Source organism: Bos grunniens, chromosome X, assembly GCF_055505025.1.
Source record: "Bos grunniens cultivar Pamir isolate PY7600 chromosome X, Bosgru_T2T1.0, whole genome shotgun sequence".
Lineage (NCBI taxonomy): Eukaryota > Metazoa > Chordata > Mammalia > Artiodactyla > Bovidae > Bos > Bos grunniens.
Window position 1 is genome coordinate 143,648,229 of NC_141194.1, and position 22,166 is coordinate 143,670,394.

A 22,166-nucleotide genomic window follows, 5' to 3' on the forward strand; every position below is an offset into this window, starting at 1 on the left:
ACGATGTAAAGAGAATAACCAGTTCCTAAAATGCAGATATTTCAAAATCAACACATGAAAGTCTCTTGCTTCATTTCAATAGTCTACTTTTGGCAACAGGTCCATGAAAAGACATTCAACATCACTAATATACACTATTATACACTAATATCACTAATATACACTAGTGTATAAAATATACACTAATCATTAGCAAAATATACATCAAAACCACAATCATCTTACACTGTTGATAACAGAATGGCTGTCGTCAAAAAGATAAGAGATAACAAGTGCCGGAGAGGGTGTAGAGAAAAGGAACCCTCATGCACTGTTGGTGGGAATATAAACCGTTGCAGTCACTTTGGAACAGTATGGAGGTTTCTCAAAAAATTAAAAATAGAACTATCATATGATTCAGCAACCCCAAGGAAATCCTGCCATTTGTGACAACATGGAAGAAACCTCAGGGCACTATGTTAAGTGAAATAAGTTAGACAGAGAAAGACAAATACTATATGATCTCACTTGTATATGGAATTCAAATAAGTCAAATTTACTGAGGCGCAGTGCAGCATGGTAACTGCCAGAGGCTGGGGAGTGGGGAAAATGGAAAGATGTTGGTCAGGGGTACAAATTTTCAGTTATGAATTCTGAGGATTGAATGGGGCTTCTCTGATAGTTCAGTTGGTAAGGAATCTGCCTGCAATGCAGTAGATCCTGGTTCGGTTCCTGGGTCAGGAAGATCTGCTGGGGAAGGAATAGGCTACCCACTCCAGTATACTTGGGCTTCTGTTGTGGCTCAGCTAGTGAAGAATCCACCTGCAGTGCAGGAGACCTGGGTTCAATCCCTGGGTTGGGAAGATCCCCTGGGAAAGGGAAAGGCTACCCACTCCAGTATTCTGACCTGGAGAATTCCATGGACTATATAGTCCATGGGGTTGCAAAGAGTTGGACACAAGTGAGCAACTTTCACATGATGATTACAGTTAATAATACTGTACTGTATACCTGAAATTTGCTGAGAGATCTTGTTTTCTCACCACAGAAAAAGCTAAGTCTGTGAGGTTATGAATGAGTTAATTTGAAGTGATAATCATCTCACAATGTATATGATTATTATAACCTTGTATACCTTAAAATAATATTGTACAACCTAAATACATATAATTTTTACTTGCCAATCATACCTCAGTACAGATGGAAAAAATAGTCAACTTCTATCAGAGATGTTTAAACATGGGACAAAGACTAGAACACATGCTATGATTTGGGGCATTCAATGTCATTCACTGAATGGTTCCTACCAGCATTTGTGAAGAGTGAAAGGCCAACTGAATGATGATGAGCCATCCTGTCAATACTTCATATAAGGTCAGAGAAAAAGCTACTCGGGGGTTACTGTACCCCAGTGCTGGCCATATGGAGTCAGAGGCCTGTTGTGTAAATTGATGGTTCTGGGCTCTTGTTCAAATGTAAATCTCCTTGTGTAGTTTATCAGCTGCTCAGATACTTCCGTGAGAAAAGGGAAACAAGGACACAGATTACCAAGTGGATAGCTGGCGGGAATGGGCATGCCCAAAGATAAGTCACTCCATGCTTTATGATTCTGTCATAAGCGACCCCTGACCCAGAGCCATGGATGGCACCAGCTCATGCTCCAGTTTACTTCCCCCTCTTAACTAGAACACCAGGCCAAATAGCTCCTCAAAAAGTCTTGCAAGAAGAACCAAGAAAGGGTCTAACCAGCTGAGCTCAAAAGCAGTGTGCACACAAAAAGCTGATGACAATCTAGGGGATGGAGCAGCTGGTGAACATCTGCTAAGATACAGAACATTAAACTCAAGTGTATAAACAGAGTTAATTCCAAATTGACTACAGTTCTGGTTTTGATGGATAAACTCCACAGTATATATGCTCTCTTCAGTTCAGAAGTTTTTTTTTTTTTTAAAAAGGTAACAATCCAATAAGAATTTATTAAGTGACAACTGTACACATGGTCTTATACCCAGTGTTCTTGGTTAAAATGTAATACCTGGAGACCAACCTCTGAAGTCATACTTACTAGCTGTGTGGCCTGTAGCAAGTTACTCAACTTGCTCTTTGAGCCTTGTTTCTCACTAAAACATAGGTTAAAAAGGAACCAATTTCATGGATTGCTATGAGCAACTCTATAAGAAGTACATAGAAGACTGTATTTGTAATACATCATGAGCAATAAGTGATGGCTATTACTAGCAAGAGGAAGTACTGAGGTGGTCCCTAGGGGGTTAAGAATAAAAGCTTTGGAGTTAGACTTTTGCTGAAATCTTGAATTCTAACCCTTACTAGAAATGTGACCTTAGGAATAATCTTTGAGACTGAAGTTTTCCTATCTGTAACAGGCCTAGATCCTTGGGGTTACTGTGAGGACTAAATGAGACAACTCAGATAAAGTACTTATTAAAATAGCTGCTGTTGCTGCTGCTGCTGTGTCGCTTCAGTCGCGTACGACTCTGTGCGACCCCATAGGTGGCAGCCCACCAGGCTACTCCATCCCTGGGATTCTCCAGGCAAGAATACTGGAGTGGGTTGCCATTTCCTTCTCCAGTTGAAATAGCTAATACACAGCAATTGCTTAATACATTAGCTGGTATTAGTAGCCAGAACAGTACAAAGTAAACACCACCTAACTCCTCCCCCTTACAGGAGCTTATATTTTTAGTCAAGATCATGGGTAGCTAGCAGGACATCATTTAGTGCCAAGTGAGTAATGCAAGTGGCATGTGTCTCTGGATTTCAGACAGAAGAGAGCAGTCAAGGCTGGAATAGTCAAGCATATTTGGCTTTCTGATAACTCAGTTATAAATTCAAGCCTCACCCCCTCCCCGCATGGAAGCCCTTTGCTTTTTCCTTTTGTGGCATTATTTGGAGACCCTGGTTTCTGGGATGAAAAATGATTATTCTGCTTCAACAAATGCTTTCATTTGCAAATGCCCAGAAGAGCTCTGCTCAGCTGTGGACCTGGTTGCTCCCTCAAGAGTTACAGCCTGTCAACAGTGGCTTATTTTAGTAAATAAAATACTTTAGTTTTCGAAATTCCCATGACGAGCTAAAACAAGTGAACCAAGGGATCTTCCCACATGTGAGATGCAGGACTCCTGTAAAAGCCCATGGTTTCTAACCTCTCAAACTCAAATGGACACAGGGCCCAGGCAGGTAACACAAGTGAGTGGCACAGTTCCAGTGGTCCTAAGGCGCCACCTTATGGCAACTATACCCTCAGGTACCACAGTTTTCAATCTGGGCAGAAAAATCAAATGTAATATACAAGCAAACAAAACCCCACTTCGTTTTGTGGTCCAAACAAAAATGTCTGAGGTCTGAGTTTGAGATCTCTGTTCTAGAGCATAACAATGCAACTGAGCCCTGAGGTTATGCCACACCCTGTTAGGCCCAGTGCTCCAATGCATGTGTATATGCTCAGTCGCTCAGTGGAGTCCAGCTCCTTGCGACCCCATGGACTGTAGCCCGCCAGGCTCCTCTGTCCATGGAATTCCCCAGGCAAGATTACTGGAGTGGGTTGCCATTTCCTACTCCACAGGGACCTCTAATCTGCTTGTTTTGTATTAGATTCTAAAGAGCATAAATGTACATTATCCAAAAAATACTAACTACTCAGTATTGACTACTCTAGTTGCTACAAACTCCAAAAAACTGAACAGCCATACTGGAGCCTCTAAGTAGCTACATAATCTGATCTCGGCTCTAGGCTCAGACACCTCTTCCTACTATGTTTTGGTCATGCCAGTCTCCTGTTTCTCACACATGCCAAGCTCATTCCTGCCTAAGTCTTTGACCACGCTGTCCCCTCCACCTCCAGATCATCAAATGGCTAGCTCCTGCTCATTGTTCTGGTCTCATCTCAAATCTCATCACTGTGGATACCTACCCTACCTAATATTCCCTCAGGCCTTGCCATTACCCCACTTAAATTTCTGCATAGCATTCATTCTCTAAAATTAGTTTGCTCATTTATGTACTTATTTTTTAGTAGGTAAGCTTCATGGGCAAATTTTTTTTTTTTTTTTTATCAGGTGTCACATGCACGTAAAATAGTGCCTGGTAGTACACGACAGACATGTAGTAAAAAGACTTTTCAGCAAATACATTAAGGAATGCCTGAACTCTTGTAGGCAATACTATCATAAACCATCAAACCTTCCACCACACGCTGTTTCAGAGAAACCATTATCATCGGGTGACAAATCTATAAGCTATTTTTCATTGATATTTCAATTTATTATACTGTAACAAATGCAAGAAAAATTTCTAAATAACAACTATCTAAAAAAAAAACTTACATAGAAAATATCATGTGTCTCAGCGTGGCTGTTATTGACTTCTACTTCATAAGACAAGCATTTGCTTTGAAAATTCTGTGGATTTGTCCACTGCACATATAAGTCACCATTTTGGAAGGAGAGATTTTTAATATGTGGAGGATCAGGTTTCACTGAAAGACAAAAAACAGAAGAATACAAATTAATTTCCAGAGTTAATTTTGATGAGATACACATATGGGCTTTCCTAATAGGTCAGCTGGTTAAGAATCCGCCTGCAATGTAGGACAGCCCGGTTTGATTTCTGGGTCAGGACATTCCCCTGGAGAAGGGATAGGCTACCCACTCCAGTATTCTTAGGCTTCCCTGTGGCACAGATGGTAAAGAATCCACCTGCAATGTGGGTGACCTGGGTTCGATCTCTGGGTTGGGAAAATCCTCATTCTTGCCTGGGGAATCCCTATGGACAGAGGAGCTGGCAGACTACAGTCCATGGGGTTGCACAGAACTGGACAGGACTGAGCGACTAAACACGGCACAGCACTTATACGTAGAGACAATGAAGGTCACAAAGGTAAATCAAAATAGGTCTGATGCTTTTAATGGCCTTACATGATCAGACATACAGTTCTAGAATTTCTGATTAATCACAGTTAATGTAGGAAGCTTATTTTTTTTTCTTTGTTTCTTTTTCTTGTTTTTGGCCACACCACACAGTATGCAGGACCTTATTTCCCTGATCAGGGATTGAACCTGGGTCCTCTGCAGTGGAAGCTCAGAGTCCCGATCACTGGACCAGAAGGAAAGTCCCTTGTAGGAAGCTTAAACTGCGTAGTAAAATAGATCTAAGGAACATCTTCGGGCTGGCAGATGATGCAGATTCTGACCTGCATCTGGTTAGGGCATGGCTGGGGTATAATCTAGACATCTAGCTACAACAAGGGGGTGGGGTAAAGAAGTGCTTGGGTCCAGACGTGACTCTTCCTGATGGTACTGAGGGGCATCAGGTACAAAGGGTTCCCCCAGCCAGCGCTCATTTATGCCAATCAAAGACCACAATGAAAACATCAGCATAGTTTTGTCATAGATTACAACAGGAATGAAGGGCTTCTCGTGTGGTGCAGTGGTAAAGAACCCACCTGCCAATGCAGGAGATGTAGGAGATGTGAGTTCGATCCCTGGGCTGGGAAGATCCCCTGGAGGAGGGCATGACAACCCACTCTAGAAAATCCCATGGACAGAGGAGCTTGGCAGGCTATAGTCCATAGGGTCACAAAGAGTCGGATATGACTGAGTGACTAAACAACAACAGGGATGAACTTGGAGGACATGATACTAATGAAATAAGTCCATTACAAAAGGACCAATACTGTATGATTCCACTTATAAGAGGCATCTAAAGCAGTCAAAGCCATAGAAACAGAAAGTAGGAAGGTGGTTACCAGGGGCCGGGGGAGGGAGAATTAGTATTTCATGGGCATGAAGTTTCAGTTTTACAAAGTGAGAGAGTTCTAGAGATCTACTGCACAACATTGTGAATATATTTAACACTACTGAACTGTACACTTGAAAATGGTTAAGATGGCATATTTAATGTTATATAATCATAACCATGATTTAAAAGAAAGTAAAAAGAGAAATTAGCCTGGTCAATTTAGTTTTTCAGGAGTCAATTATGCTTAAGACCAAGCAACAAAAGAGAGTGGACAATTAACAGAAAACAACTTCACAGCATCCTCTTCTGGCTAACAAGAATCTCCCATTCATCTCTTACAGCACCACTCATCTCTAGGTAGAAGAGCAGCAAAATGAGCTTTAAAAGGTCCATTGAGGACATGCTTCCAAGCAAGGGGGAGGAGAGAGAAGGGCTTTGCTTCAAATGATCCCATTTGGCAAGTTGCCTCAACATCACTCCCTGGCTTACAAATTAAGCTGCCTTGGGTGCACTATTAGAATTCACTTCCACGACTGTCTGAAAGGGCAGTAAATAGTGTTCTGCTCACAGACTTGGGAACCTTTGTCAATTCATGATTATTTGCTTGTAAATTTTCTGTGTACCACTTTAGCTAGAATCAGAGCTCCCTGTTGTGATACTACAGCAAATAAGTAAATATAATGTGGCTTCCCTGGTGACTCAGGCAGTAAAGAATCTGCCTGCAATGCAGGAGATCTGGGTTCGATTCCTGGGTTGGGAAGATCCCCTGGAGGAGGGCATGGCAACCCACTCCAGTATTCTTGCCTGGAGAATCCCCATGGACAGAGGAGCCTGGTGGGCTATGGTCCATGGGGTTGAAAAGAGTCAGACACGACTGAGTGACTAAGCACATATGACTCTGCTTTAGAGATATACAAAATGCCTTTACATATGTCACATCATTTGGACCTTACAACAATCCTCTGAGTTCCAGAGGGACTATGTACCCCCTTTTATAGATGAAGAGGAAATTAGAGTGTATATGCCATATCCAAAGTGACCTTAAGCAGGTATTTTGTTTTCCAGTTGAGGGCTCTTTGTAATGGGCCGAAACTCAGCTGCACTGGTTGTTCTCATTGATCCGTGCCTGGGTTACTCAAAATGTTAGACAGTTTGAATATCAATCCTGATCACTCCATCTCCAGTCTAAGCTTTTTTGTTGTTGTTAAACAAAGAGACAGATTATTCAGCAACTATATTAAATCACATTTATTCTGCAGCATCATCCTCTGGAGTGTAAGTAAAAGAGAATAGATCTTAAGAGTCAGAGAGGAACATCCCTGGTGCTCCAGTGGCTAAGACTCTATGTTCCCAATGCAGGGGGCCTGGGTTTGATCCCTGGTCAGGGAACCAGATCCCACATGCTGTAACTAAAGATCCCATCTGCCACAATGAACATCAAAGACTCCGCATGCCTCAACAAAGACCCAGTGAAGTCAAATAAATAACTAAACATTTAAAACTGTTAAAAAAGTCAGAGAACCTGAGCTCCAATCTCAGTTCTACAACTAACTGCTTGCTCTAAGGCTCAGCATATGCATAAGTAAATATGGATAAAGCATGTGGCATATATGCACAAGAAATATGAGAATTTACAAGCTTGCTACTTTAACAAGGAACAAAGAAAAATATACATAAATATAGTCCCTTTTTTCTGGGAAGATCTTCAAATCAAAATCATCATTTTTTTTATCATGCGTATTGATGACATAACACTTTCATCCACACTGTCATGGAGTACTTCTAAAACTTACCATGAGAAGTTAAAGGCACTATATTGAAGGATGGTCTGATTTTTCCTGCATTGTCCTTAACCATTACTTGGACGCTGTGCTGTTCAAAACTGGAATCCTTCACCTTAGTCAGATTAAAGGAACAAGCAATGTGTTGGCCTTCTCTGTAGATGTTTTCACACTGAAGAATTTTTCCCAGGCTGTTGTGCCTACAGGATAAAATGAGATAACCTTCTGCATTATTTTTTAACCACATATGCAAGAAACAAATACAGATGTCTGTTTGTTTTTAAATGATTAAAGATATCCATGAAAAGCCATATTTGCAATTTGGCAGGGTAGCTTTTTTTTTAAAGCCCTATTTTATAACATGGCTCCACTTCACACTTGAGGAAGAAATGAATGTTCCTTTTTCATGAATATTGTATTTTCAATAGCTATGGAAACCATAGGAGTCTTGACTCTTTTTCCTCTTCTGTATGGGAAACAGTACGAAGCCAGGAGGACAAATTTTATGTTTCCTGAAAATGCCTTATCTGCTCAATTCCAAGTTTCCCTAGTCCCTCTGTCTGCTCCTTCCTTGTTCTCTTGGCTTGTTCCTTTCCTTTCTTCTATTCTCACAGAATTCACACCCAGTCTTCAGCCCTCTGTGTATTCTTCTCTATTTCTTACTCCCTCATCCACTCGCCCATTTATCACTTCCACTCCTCAACTAGAATTTCTGCACTGAGGATTCCTAATCCTGACCTACTGCCTTGGAGCCAGTCCCAGATTTCTAACTGCTCCACTTTAGAGTTCCACTCTTGCCTCAAATTCAACAGCCAAGACAGATGTCCCCTCTTCTTGGACAAACTGCCTTTTTTTCTAACCATCCCAACTGCCATCAGCCAGAGCTCATTTTTCTCTGGGCTCCTTGATTAGATTAGAGCCTCTGAAATCACCCCTCCCCTCTTTTTTATATCTTATCACCAAATTCGGTTACTTCTTTCTTTGCAAACCCTCTGGAATTCTCTATGATATTCCTCTCACCCTATTTCATGCCCTAATCACTTGAGGCTTCATGTCTTCTCCAGATTGACCTCTCTGACATTATTAGTGTCCTTTAAACACAATCTTTACCTATCAGGGGGCAGACAGAATGAAAACCACAATCACAGAAAACTAACCAAACTGATCACATGGATCACAGCCTTGTCTAACTCAATGAAACTATGAGCCATGCCGTGTAGGGCCACCCAAGATAGACAGATCATGGTGGAGAGTTCTGACAAAACGTGGTCCACTGGAGAAGGGAATGGTGAACCACTTCAGTATTCTTGCCTTGAGAACCCATGAACAGTATGAAAAGGCAAAAAGATATGATACTGAAAGATGAATTTCCCAGGTCGGTAAATGTCCAATATGGCAAAGAGTGGAGAAATAGCTTCAGAAAGAATGAAGATATGGAGCCAAAGAGAAAACAAAGCCCAGTTGTGGATGTGACGGGTGAAGGAAGTAAAGTCCAATGCTGTAAAGAACAACACTGCATAGGAACCTGGATGTTAGATCCATGAATCAAGGTAAATTGGAAGTAGTCAAACAACAAGAGTGAACATCGACATACGAGGAGTCAGTGAACTAAAACGGACCCAAATAGGCAAATTTAATTCAAATGACTATTATATCTACTACTGTGGGCAAGAATCCCTTAGAAGAAATGGAGTACCCCTCACAGTCAACAAAAGATTCTGAAATGCAGTACTTGGATGCAATCCCAAAACAGCAAAATTATTTCTGTTCATTTCCAAGGCAAACCACTCAATTTCACAGTAATCCAAGTCTATACCCCAACCACTAATGACAAAGAAGCTGATGTTGAATGGTTCTATGATGACCTACAAGACCTTCTAGAACTAACACCCAAAAAAGATGTCCTTTTCATCATAGCGGAGTGGAATGCAAAAGTAGGAAGACAAGAGATACCTGGAGTAACAGGCAAGTTTGGCCTTGGACTACAAAATGAAGCAAGGCAAAGGTTAACAGAGTTTTGCCAACAGAATCCACTTGTCATAGCAAACACTGTCTTCCAACAACACAAGAGACGACTCTGCACATGGACATCATCTTATGGTCCCTACCAAAATCAAATTGATTATATTCTATGCAGCCAAAGATGGAGAAGCTCTATACAGTCAGTAAAAACAAGACCAGGAGCTGACTGTGGCTCAGATCATGAACTCCTTATTGCAAAATTAAGACTTAAATTGAAGAAAGTAGGGAAAAACCACTAGACCATTCAGGTATGAGCTAAATCAAATTGCTTATGATTATACAGCAGAAGTGACAAATAGATTCAAGGGATTAGATCTGATAGACAGAGTGCCGGAAGAACTATGGACAGAGGTTCATGACATTGTACAGGAGGCAGTGATCAAGACCATCCTGAGAAAAAGAAAGGCAAAATGGTTGTCTGAGGAGGCCATACAAATAGCTGAGCAAAGAAGAGAAGCTAAAGGCAAAGGAGAAGAGGAAAGATATACCCATTTGAATGCAGAGTTCCAAAGAATAGCAAGGAGAGATAAGAAAGCCTTCTTCAGTGATCAATGCAAAGAAATAGAGGAAAACAATAGAATGGGGAAAACTAGAGATCTCTTCAAGAAAATGAGAGATACCAAGGGAACATTTCATGCAAAGATGGTCACAGTAAAGGACAAAAATGATATGGACCTAACAGAAGCAGAAGATATTAAGAAGAGGTGGCAAGAATACATAGAAGAACTATACAAAAATGATCTTCATGACCCAGATAACCACAATGGTGTGATCACTCACCTAGAGCCAGACATCCTAGAATGTGAAGTCAAGTGGGCCTTAGTAAGCACCACTATGAACAAAGCTAGTGGAGGTGATGGAACTCCAGTTGAGTTATTTCAAATCCTAAAAGATGATGCTGTAAAAGTGCTACACTCTATATGCCAGCAAATTTGGAAAACTCAGCAGTGGCCACAGGACTGGAAAAAGTCAGTGTTCATTCCAATTCCAAAGAAAGGCAATGCCAAAGAATGCTCAACTACTGCACAACTGCACTCATTTCACACGCTAGCAAAGTAATGCTCAAAATTATTCAAGCCAGGTTTCAACAGAACATGAATCAAGAACTTCCAGATGTTCAAGCTGGATTTAGAAAAGGCAGAGGAACCAGAGATCAAATTGCAAACATCCCTTGGATCACTGAAAAAGCAAGAGACTTCCAGAAAAATCTACTTCTGCTTTATTGACTATGCCAAAGCCTTTGACTGTGTGGATCTAAACAAACCCTGGAAAATTCTTAAAGAGATGGGAATACCAGACCACCTGACTTGCCTCCTGAGAAATCTGTATGCAGGTCAAGAAGCAACAGTTAGAACTAGACATGGAACAATGGACTGGTTCCAAATTGGAAAAGAAACACCTCAAGGCTGTATATTGTCAGCCTGCTTATTTAACTGCTTTTTATTTATTTATTTTCCTGCTTATTTAACTTATATGCAGAGTACATCATGTGAAATGGTGGGCTAGATGAAGCATAAGCTGGAGTCAAGATTGCTGGGAGAAATATCAACCTCAGCTATGCAAATGACACCATCCTTATGGCAGAAAGTGAAGAGGAGCTAAAGAGCCTCTTTCAGTTCAGTCACTCAGTCAAGTCCGACTCTTTGCGACCCCATGAATCGCAGCATGCCAGGCCTCCCTGTCCATCACCAACTCCCGGAGTTCACTCAGACTCACGTCCATCGAGTCAGGGATGCCATCCAGCCATCTCATCCTCTGTCGTCCCCTTCTCCTCCTGCCCCCAATCCCTCCCAGCATCAAAGTCTTTTCCAATGAGTCAACTCTTGGCATGAGGTGGCCAAAGTACTGGAGTTTCAGCTTTAGCATCATTCCTTCCAAAGAAATCCCAGGGCTGACCTCCTTCAGAATGGACTGGTTGGATCTCCTTGCAGTCCAAGGGACTCTCAAGAGTCTTCTCCAACACCACAGTTCAAAAGCATCAATTCTTTGGCGCTCAGCTTTCTTCACAGTCCAACTCTCACATCCATATATGACCACAGGAAAGACCATAGCCTTGACTAGACGGACCTTTGTTGGGAAAGTAATGTTTCTGCTTTTGAATATGCTATCTAGGTTGGTCATAACTTTCCTTCCAAGGAGTAAGCGTCTTTTAATTTCATGGCTTCAGTCACCATCTGCAGTGATTTTGGAGCCCAAAAATACAAAGTCTGACACTGTTTCCACTGTTTCCCCATCTATTTGCCATGAAGTGATGGGACCAGATGCCATGATCTTCGTTTTCTGAATGTTGAGCTTTAAGCCAACTTTTTCACTCTCCACTTTCACTTTCATCAAGAGGCTTTTTAGTTCCTCTTCACTTTCTGCCATAAGGGTGGTGTCATCTGCATATCTGAGGTTATTGATAGTTCTCCCGGCAATCTTGATTCCAGTTTGTGTTTCTTCCAGTCCAGCGTTTCTCATGATGTACTCTGCATATAAGTTAAATAAGCAGGGTGACAATATACAGCCTTGACGGACTACTTTTCCTATTTGGAACCAGTCTGTTGTTCCATGTCGAGTTCTAACTGTTGCTTCCTGACCTGCATACAGATTTCTCAAGAGGCAGGTCAGGTGGTCTGGTATTCCCATCTCTTTCAGAATTTTCCACAGTTTATTGTGATCCATGAAAGTGAAAGAGGAGACTGAAAAAGCTAGCTTAAAACTCCACATTCAAAAAACAAAGATCATGGCATCTGGTCCCATCACTTCATGGCAAATAGATGCGGAAACAGTAGAAACAGTGAGAGACTTCTTGGGCTCCAAAATCACTGCAGATGGTGACTGCAGCCATGCAATTAAAATATGCTGCTCCTTGGAAGAAAAGCTATGACCAACCTATACAGCATATATACCAACCTATACAGCATATTAAAAAGCAGAGACATAACTTTGCCAACAAAGGTCCATCTAGTTAAAGCTATGGTTTTTCCCGTAGTCATGTATGGATGTGAGAGTTGGACCCTAAGGAAAGCTGAGCACCAAAGAATTGAAGCTTCTGAACTGTGGTGTTGGAGAAGACTCTTGAGAGTCCATTGGACTGCAAGGAGATCAAACCAGTCTATCCTAAAGGAAATCAATCATGAATATTCATTGGAAGGACTGATGCTGATGCTGAAGCTGAAGCTCCAATACTTTGGCCACCTGAAGCGAAGAACTGATTCATTGGAAAAGACCCTGATGCTGGGAAAGATTGAAGGCAGGAGGAAAAGTGGATGATAGAGGATGAGATGGTTGGATGGCATCACAGACTTGATGGACATGAGTTCAAGCAAACTCTGGGAGATGGTGAAGGATAGGGAAGCCTGACGTGCTAGATTCCATGCAGTTGCATAGAGCCGGACACGACTGAGTGGCTGACCTGAACTGAACCACTGCCAGATCAGTGTTCCATAGCATGAGGTCTTTCTAAGTGTCTTACTCTACTATGTGGCTCTAAATGCTGATATCTTCTTTCTTATTTCCAAAAACGTCTATGTAGACCTTTCCCCAGTAATCATCCAGCACAGTACAGGCAGACAGAATGTGCTCATTACACTTTTTGTCAAAGTTATCAAAGGATTCTCTTTTATAGTAACTAGAAGAATACACAGAGTAAAGCCTTACATCATTAGTCACAAGGGAGATGTGCAAACATTCTGCAGAAAAGGAAGACAATGTAGAAAATGAACTAAGAGGAAAGAGTCCCAAACCCTTGATTTGTTTACTTTAGAATCATCTGTGATCATTTGAAAAATGCAAGTCCCTCAACCCCTCTCCCAGAGAATCCTACTTAGAAGGTTTTGCCCAGGGACTAAGATAAGCATTTTGACAGCAATTCTCCAGGGGACTGTGCTACAAATCCAGTCTTATAAAAAGCAGATCTTTCCCATAAATACAGTCAATTGATCTTTGACAAAGGGGAAAAGGCAATACAATGGAGCACAAATAGTCTCTTCAACAAATGGTGCTGGAACAACTGGATATCCACATGTTAAAAAAAAAAAAAGAATCTAGTCACAGACCTTATATTCTTCACAAAGCTAACCTCACAATGGATCACAGACCTAAATGTAAAGTGCCAAACTATAAGCCTCCTAGGAGATAACATAGGAGAAAACCTAGACAATCTTGGGTATGGTGATGACTTTTTAGATACAATATCCAAGGCATGATCTTTAAAAGAAATAACTGATAAGCTGAATTTCATTAAAATTAAAAACTTCTGCAAAAGATAATATCAAGAGAATAAGAAAAGAAGCCAAACACTGGAGGGGCGGGAGAGAAAATGTATGCAAAAGACACATGTGATAAAGGGCTGTTAGCCAAAATATACAAAGAACTCATAAAACTGAACAATAAAGCAAAATACTCAACTAAAAAATGAGCCAAAGATCTTCACAGACATACAGATGACAAATAAGCACATATCATCGGAGAAATGCAAATGAAAGCAACAAGATACCACTACACACCAGTCAGAACGCCCATAATCCAGACATCGGCAATATCAAATGCTGATGAGGATGTGGAGCAACAAGAACTCTTGCTCATTGCTGGTGGAAATACAGAACGGTACAGGCACTTTGGAAGACAGTTTCTTACAAAACCAAACATGTTCCTACCATATGATTAGTAATTGTGCTCTCTGGTATTTACCAAAAGAAATTGAGACCTTATATCTACACAAAAACCAACATACAAAAGTTTAAAGCAGCTTTATTCATCATTGACAAAGCTTGGAAGCAATCAAGATGTCCTTTAGTCACTAAATGGATACATAAACTGTAATACATCCAGACAGTGGAGTATTATTCAGCACCAAAAAGAAATGAACTATCAAGCCATGAAAAGATATGGAGGAATGTTACATGTGTATTATTAAGTGATAGAAGTCCATCTGAAAATGCTACATACTGTCTGATTCCAACCAGATGAAATCCTGGAAAAGACAAAACTAGGAGAATAAACAAATCAATGGTTGCCAGGGGTTGGAATAGGGGAGAGATGAATTAGTGGAACGCAGAGGATTTTTAAGGCAATGAAAGTACTCTGTATGGTAATTATAACAATGGATATATGTCATACATTTGTCCAAACCCATAAAACGTAGAAGGCCAAGAGTGTACCCTAATATAGACTATGTAGAATTCTGATGGTGGTGATGTATATCAGTGTAGCTTCATCAATTGTAACAAATGTACTATTGGTGAGGGATGTTGATAATGGGGAACGCTATTAATTGTAGGGGCAGTGGGTATATGGAAAATCTCTGTACCTTCCTCTCAATTTTGTTGTAAACCTAGAACTGCTATAAATAATGTCTTTTTAAAAAAACGAAAACAAAAAAAAATTTTTTTTTAATTCAGATCTAATGTATTTACTTCTTCAAAGGCTGTTCAAAGAAATGCTTCAATATAGAAAGTGACCTTGTCCTTTAAGAGATAGTATATAAATTTTTTCTCCTAGTTGTTGGCCCCTGTGGTTCATGAATGAAAACAGTTTTTTAAAAACTAAGTTACAGCCATGACTAGTTTTTAGATCAGAGAGGCCTGAAATGTTTTGCACACACACAGAAATAGAAACTGAAGAAACTTACGACATTATTGTTACATAACTAAAGAGAACTATGTAGAAAGTTAACGTTGTTCAATAATGAAAGGAACTCGTCTAATGAGTAACCTTTGAGATTCCTTTTTCATTGTACCCTGAGTATTTCACATATTCTCATGGAATCCAGATAAGAAATGTAAAAAAAATCTTTTGTTGTACTTCAGAAAAAAATAACAAAAGGGAAAATACTGATTTTGAAGATAAAATTTTTGAAATCTTGTGAAAGATTAGATGATAACCTAAGATAGGAGGCATTTTAGTGCTTCCTGTTAAAAACCACACACTGAAATCCACACAATCACTCTGCTGACAGAAGGAGGAAATGGACAAATTAAAGACTATTTCCTGCACTGTAAAGATGATTAGTTTGTTAAGAAATTCCCTAAAATTCATTGGCTTGGCTAGTCTGTAGCTATTAAGGTCAGGCTCCCTTCAATGCCAGACTATCCCTGAAGGACTGGAAGTCATCGCCCTGGGGCTTCAAAATGACTCCATCTTTTTCTGACTGGAGATTAGGGAAACAGTCTCTCGCAGTTTGTTTGAGGTGATTTTAAACTGGTACTTCAACCAATTCTGACTGTTTGATAATGAATGAGCCACGTGTCTTTCTTCTGTGGTTTAGATTGGAAAGGATCTCTCCAGGGGAGAGTGGGGAGGAACAGGGGTGGGCTAGGTGCCAATTCTGTGAGGTGGTGGAAGAGGTCAGCTCTGTGTACCGGCTGCATCCTCAAGGGAGTGGGGATGAATAATAAAAAACCATATAGCTAGCACGTATTGCATGCTATATGGGCTTCCCTGGTGGCTCATACGGTAAAGCATCTGCCTGCAGTGCGGGAGACCCGGGTTCGATCCCTGGGTTGGGAAGATCCCCTGGAGAAGGAAATGGCACCCCACTCCAGTACTCTTGCCTGGAAAATTCCATGGACTGAGGAGCCTGGTGGGCTACAGTCCATGGGGTCACAAAGAGTTGGACACGACTGAGCGACTTCACTTTCACTTTCATTACATGGTTACTCTACAGATGTTAGCAATTAGGCCAACTCCAAACACTCTTCATATAACAGCCCTCAAAACATCCTTAAGAGGCAGCACTATTGTTACTACTCCCATTTTACAGATTACAAAACTGGGGCTGAGAGAGAAGTAACTTGCCCCAAATCACACTGCTAGTAAGAGAGTCAGTATTTGAACCCAAGCAGTATGGCTCCAGAAAAGAGAATAAGGTGGTAAGGGCAAAAGATACAGAATTTATACCAGCCTGTCCAATAAAATTTTCTGGGATTATGGAAATTTGTGCTGTTGGTACAGGAGCCACTAGCCATATGTGAAACTGGCTAGTAAAACTGAGCAACTTAAGTTTTAATTTGATTTAATTTTAATTAATTTGAATTAAAATGTAAACACAGTCATGTGTGACTAGTGGCTCTTGTATTGGACAGTACAGGTCTATGTTATAGGAAGAGTCCACGCTGATGACCGACTCTGGGAATGTGTATGACAAGAAGTGGTATCCCTGCTGCATTCCCCCCACCTCTGGGTGCCAGCGAACCCCCACTATCTTGGGATGGATGCCATCCCATGGTTGTAGCTTATCCCTGCACCACAGTATGAACTAAGGGCTGAAAGCCAGCCAACCAGCCCAAGCACCGTCTGCGGTCAGCTTTGGTAAGATGCTGCATCAGCCCTGAAGTTGAACACTTTGGTCCAGAGGAAGAAGAATGCCTTCTTATTTGATTGGGCCAGTTTTTGATAATTTATTCATCCAGAGGGGATGCTAGTTTTGTAATCTGCACTAAGATTCATTTTGTGCTGGTATATGCCCCAAGGTGGGGCTTTCCAGGTGACTCAAGGGTAAAGAATCCATCTGCCAATGGAGGAAATGCAGGTTTGATTCTTGGATCGGGAAGATCCCCTGGAGGAGGAAATGGCAACCTACTCCAGTATTCTTGCCTAGAAAATTCCATGTACAGAGGAGCCTGGCAGGCTACAGTTGGTGGGGTCACAGGGAGTCAAACACAACTGAGTGACTGAGCACGACACACTACTATATATAAAACAGATAAGTAATGAGGACTCGCAGGAGATGTGGGTTTGATTTCTGGGTCTGGAAGTTCTCCTGGAGGAGGAAATGGCAACCCACTCCAGTATTCTTGCCTGGGAGAACCCCATGGGCAGAGAAGCCTGGTGGGCTACAGTCCATGGGGTTGCAAAAGAGTCAGACACACTGAGCCACTAAATAATAACACGTTCCAAGGCACTTCCCTAAATTTGTCTAATAAGAACTCCAAGGGCTAGGCTATCATCTGCCTCAGAGCTACCCTAATTTCTATATTTAGGTTACTTTCCTGCACGGTCTGCTGTGGACTGAGACAAAGTTTTAAGACTTCTTCCCTTCCTTTCCCTGTCCCTGCTAAAGATAGATTCTTTGAAGGTTTTCCCTGTGATTTTACCAATAACAACTCTAGGAAAAGCAAGGGGAATTAATAGCATAATAAACTCAGGGATCCTAAGCCTATAGTAACGGCTCTTTCCAGACTTCACCAAAACATTACCAGGGCCAGGCTGCTTCTTTTAAGGCTTAGTTCTTGGGGAGGCAGATCTACTCCATCCTTCTCTCTTTTTGTTCCTGAATTATAATGCTCCTGAGTTGCTTATCCTTGCCCCCTAAGTCCTCACCCCAATCCTGAATGTTGTCTAACTTTGGATACTACCAAACGTTCAAAAACCTATTCACAGAGCACCTCCCATGTGTCAGGCATGGGGTGTGGGGGAATAAGACACAGCCCCTGCTCTCAAGGGAGACGGTAGCCTGGAGAGGATGACCACTAAGTAAACAGGAAATGACATTGCAATGTGCTGAGTATTATGACACAGGAAAGTACAAGGTACTATGGTACATGACAACCGGGCACGTACCTAGGCTAGAGAGGTCAAGGAAGGCTTTCTGGAAGGGAAGAGGTGCCTGAGCTGAGATAAGGACAAGTTAGAAGCGTCCAGGTGAACAGGCAAGGCCTGGGCCACAAGGGCATGCAGAGTGATTCCACTATTCTGCCTGAATGTTGGGTCTGTATGCCACTCTTCTGTTTGAGTGTCTGAAGAGTGAGTTTGAGGAACTGAAAGAAGTTCAGTGTGGGTTGGGTGGTGGGTGCAGGATGACACTGAGGCGACAGAGCCAGTTAGGAGAGCGAGCATAAAAGGCTTTGTTGCTCCTGCTGATGAGTTTGGACTTTAGACTGTAGGCGCCAGGAACCACTGAAGGGCTTAAAGTAAAGGAGAAGCAACAGGTACCACCAGCAGGCAAGTGAAACTGCAGACCTCACATGAGAATGATCTGTACTGGGGAGTCAGGGGGACTCCAGACTGAACCACGTGAATTCAATGCTGTCTGCCTTCGCCTGCAGTGCCCCTCAACTTGCCTGGGAGCACCTCTGGGGACAGGGGAAGAGAGAGAATGCCAACCTCCAGGTCACCTGGGAGGTTTCTGTTCAAAAATTCATGTGATTTTTTGGTGTCCTATTCCATGATATAGCCACGAGGGTCGTCACATACCAAAAATATTCATACTTTTCATCCAGTCATTGGGCAAAATGGACATTCCAGGATAAAGGCCCTGTTCATCCTATAACTTCAGAAGTTCTGGATGTGGCCCTCCATACCCCACTCTCTCAGAAACAGTCTGAATGAATGACAGATGGGGGGACAAGGCCAGGTGCAGGGCACCCTGCCAACATCAGACCTCCTGCTTCCCTACCTGGAATCACATAAACGAAATACTCCCAGTCCTGAGACCATTCTGCCTCAGCGCCAGCCTCCAGCCTCAGAGACACTTCCCCATCTGGGCAGTCCACCCATTCAGCAATGCCTCTCACCTCGCTCCACCACCATGCCAAGCTCCACCCTCACTCCTCACACGCCTGTCTGCACTTCTGCAAGCCTCCATCACGCACTCTTCTTTGTATATAAACTACCGTGTCCAGCGCTGTCACCTCTACAATGACGCTTCAGGAGTAAAAAGACGGGTTTCTTATTTCTGCTCACCATTCAGAGCTTTAGCCACTATGTATGCTCAGGTTTTACTAAATTCAGTTGATTAACCTGGTTCTTTCTTCCCTGTTCTGTTGTTAATAATCAATTCTAGGCTCCAAATGAAAGGAAATAATGAAAGATTAATTTAGAAATTTAACAAATTTTGTAGATACAGTCACACATAGGAAATACAAGTTATTCTCTGGGGCAGTAAACTACTTTTTAACTCTGGGAATGATATAATTTTCCTTTTGAAAGATAAAAACCAATCACTCATACATTGCTGGTGAGAATGTAAAACAATACAGTTACTCTAGAAAATAATTTGGTGGTTTTTTAATAAAACTAAATGTGTAATTACCATATGATCCAGCAATTATACCCTAAGGCATTTGTTCCAGAGAACTGAAAAGTGATATTCACATAAAAACCTGAACATGAATATTTATAACTGCTTTCTCATACTTGCAAAAAAATTGAAAATAACCGAGATATCCTTTAGTGAATAAAAGGTCAAACAAACTGATACATCCATATCATAGAACACCACACAGCAAGAAAAAGAAATGGACTATTGATATATACAACAGCTTGGATGGATCTCCAGAGTATTATGCAGAGACTGAAAAATATAGTCAGCCTCTGACAGTTATTAATATATTTTGTATGATTCTGTTCCTGTTACATTCTTTAAATGACAAAATTATAGATGGAGAACAGATGAGTGGTTGCCAGAGGTTAGAGACTTGGGGGAGAGGAGTGTGGGGAGAGGGGTGCAGGAAGGAGGTGGGTGTAGCTATAAAAGGGCAACTTGGGAGTGCCCTGGTGGTCCAGTGTCTAAGATTCCTCACTCTCAATGCAGGGGGCCTGGGTTCGATCCCTGGTCAGGGAACTAGACACACATACCACAACTAAAGATCTATCATGTAGCCACTAAGACCAGGTGCAGGCAAACAGATTAACTGATTTTTAAAAATAAATAAAAGGACAATTAGAGGGATCCTTGTGGTAATGGAACTGTTCTACATCTTTGCATATGATAAAACTGCATAGAACTACACACAGATCCAAATGCCTGGACGGAACACTGGTGAAATTGGAATAAGGTCAGTGGACTGTACCAATGTCAATTTTCTGGTTTTAATACTGCACCATATATATGAGATGTTACCATTGAAAGCAACTGGGTGAAGGGTAGATGGGATCTCTTTGGATATTTTTTGCAACATACCAGTGGATCTATAATTATTTGTTAAGGTTTTTTTTTTTTTTTTTTTTTTTAATGAGACACCAAGAGCAGATGCATTTTTCATTAGAGCAAACTGTAGAAAGGAATAGGGTATTCTGTTTATGTTTTAACTAGGTTAGCTTCAAAGGTTCCCAATGCAATCACAGTCAGTCCCTCTGCAGTAAGTAAGTGTACAGTCCATACTCACCAGTAGTATAGAGTGTAGTTAGTGTCAGGACTTGTATTCCTTCCAGGGAGCCAAGTGCATTTCATGTACCTCAGGTTGTGCCAAATGCATTGGAGCTCAGTAACAGCAGACTCAGGATCACCTAGAACATCCAGCTAAGAGTTCACAACTGTCCTCGCCTTGTAGTGCCAGCTAGCCAATCACTCTGAGGGCTGGGCGTGATGAGGGTGCTTCAGGCTGCTTCTCCAGAAAGCTGACCCCTAACTTCTCAGTCCCATTTGACCCAGAAGGCACCCAGGAGGGAGAAAACCCAAATCTAATTTGCTCACAACTTTCTCTCTCATCTCCTCAGATTAAGAAGACATCTTTACTATTGAGGGACCCTAACTCTTGTACTCCTAACTGGAGAGAGAGTTTAAAGGTCAAACAATATTTCAATCATAGGAAATGACTAGGAAGTTTCCCAAATGAATGTGAAAACATAAACAACCATTATATCTACTTGTTGTTTAAAAAAATACATTTACTGAGTTATAATTTACCTTCTTGTCAATTGAGCAATACTGACACATCTTGTTTTAAAAATTAAACAAACATTCCTCTTGAAGCAATTTGGGGAAAGGTAAACAAAATATAACTCTTAGTCACTTCCTATTGCGTGTTATGGTGTTATGGTCTTAGGAGCCAGAAAATCTTATTGACCTGAAATCTCTACCTTTAGAAAGCCTTTTAAGTTACGATATAACATCTCTAAATTAAATGCCTTTGTTTAAAATTCAAACCTGCTATCTATCGTGATCCTTAAAAGGCTACTTTTTGCCATAATACAATTTTTTGTATCACCAACCACCTTTTGGTCATAATACAGTTTAGGCTTTATTCAGATTATTAAACTCCTCGGGAAATGAGAATAGGGGAGGTTAAGTTGTTATAAACCATGCTCCCAGCCTCTTACCCATACTGAATAATATTTTTGTTATTTTTTTAAGGCACTGGATCTAGGATCTGAAGATCTACAGCAACTCACTCAGTTTCCTTTTTCCTCATAAAATGAATCAGGATAATAATACACACCTTTGTCATTTCACAGAATAAGCTTAAGAAGCTCAATTCAGGGGAAAGGCATGTGTGCGCGTGCATGTGTGCATGTGAGGGTGCGCCAGTGTGTATTACTTTCCAAATTAGTCGGTACTCTATAACTACCAGGCATGGTCATTCAAGTTGTCTGTGAGCATCTCACAGTTATCAGTGTGTTGTCATCATCTAGTACAAGTGCCTGACACTTATTAGACTCAAGTGTTTGAAAATGGAATGAATTAATGAACACTGAACATAAGCAGGTAGATAATTTGGATGTATTCTCTAAATGCCAAGAGATAGTGCTTTTGGTTGTTACCTTCAGGGGGCGAGATGCACTTTTCCACCAAAATGCTGGGCTTTTCACTTTCATTGGTGCTGCACTGGGACCCCACCTGCAGACAGATCCTCTCGTTCAGGGGCACTTCTTTTGAACGATGAGTTTCTGGAGCAATTTTCTAAGGTAAAGAAATGTAAAAGG

General features: G+C 41.3%; 1 protein-coding gene across 2 annotated transcripts in view; it reads right to left on the reverse strand.

Annotated features, from left to right (window-relative positions):
• Nucleotides 1-22,166, reverse strand: part of IL13RA1 (interleukin 13 receptor subunit alpha 1) — a 78,087-nt gene that overhangs the window by 43,858 nt on the left and 12,063 nt on the right. For both annotated transcript variants that reach the window (XM_086388264.1, XM_086388265.1), the window contains exons 3-6: nucleotides 22,005-22,143; nucleotides 20,630-20,750; nucleotides 7,530-7,717; nucleotides 4,323-4,474 (exon numbers count right to left, since the gene is read on the reverse strand). In XM_086388264.1, coding sequence (XP_086244390.1) covers nucleotides 4,323-4,474; nucleotides 7,530-7,717; nucleotides 20,630-20,750; nucleotides 22,005-22,143 — 600 coding nt within the window. The remainder of the gene's footprint in view (nucleotides 1-4,322; nucleotides 4,475-7,529; nucleotides 7,718-20,629; nucleotides 20,751-22,004; nucleotides 22,144-22,166) is intronic.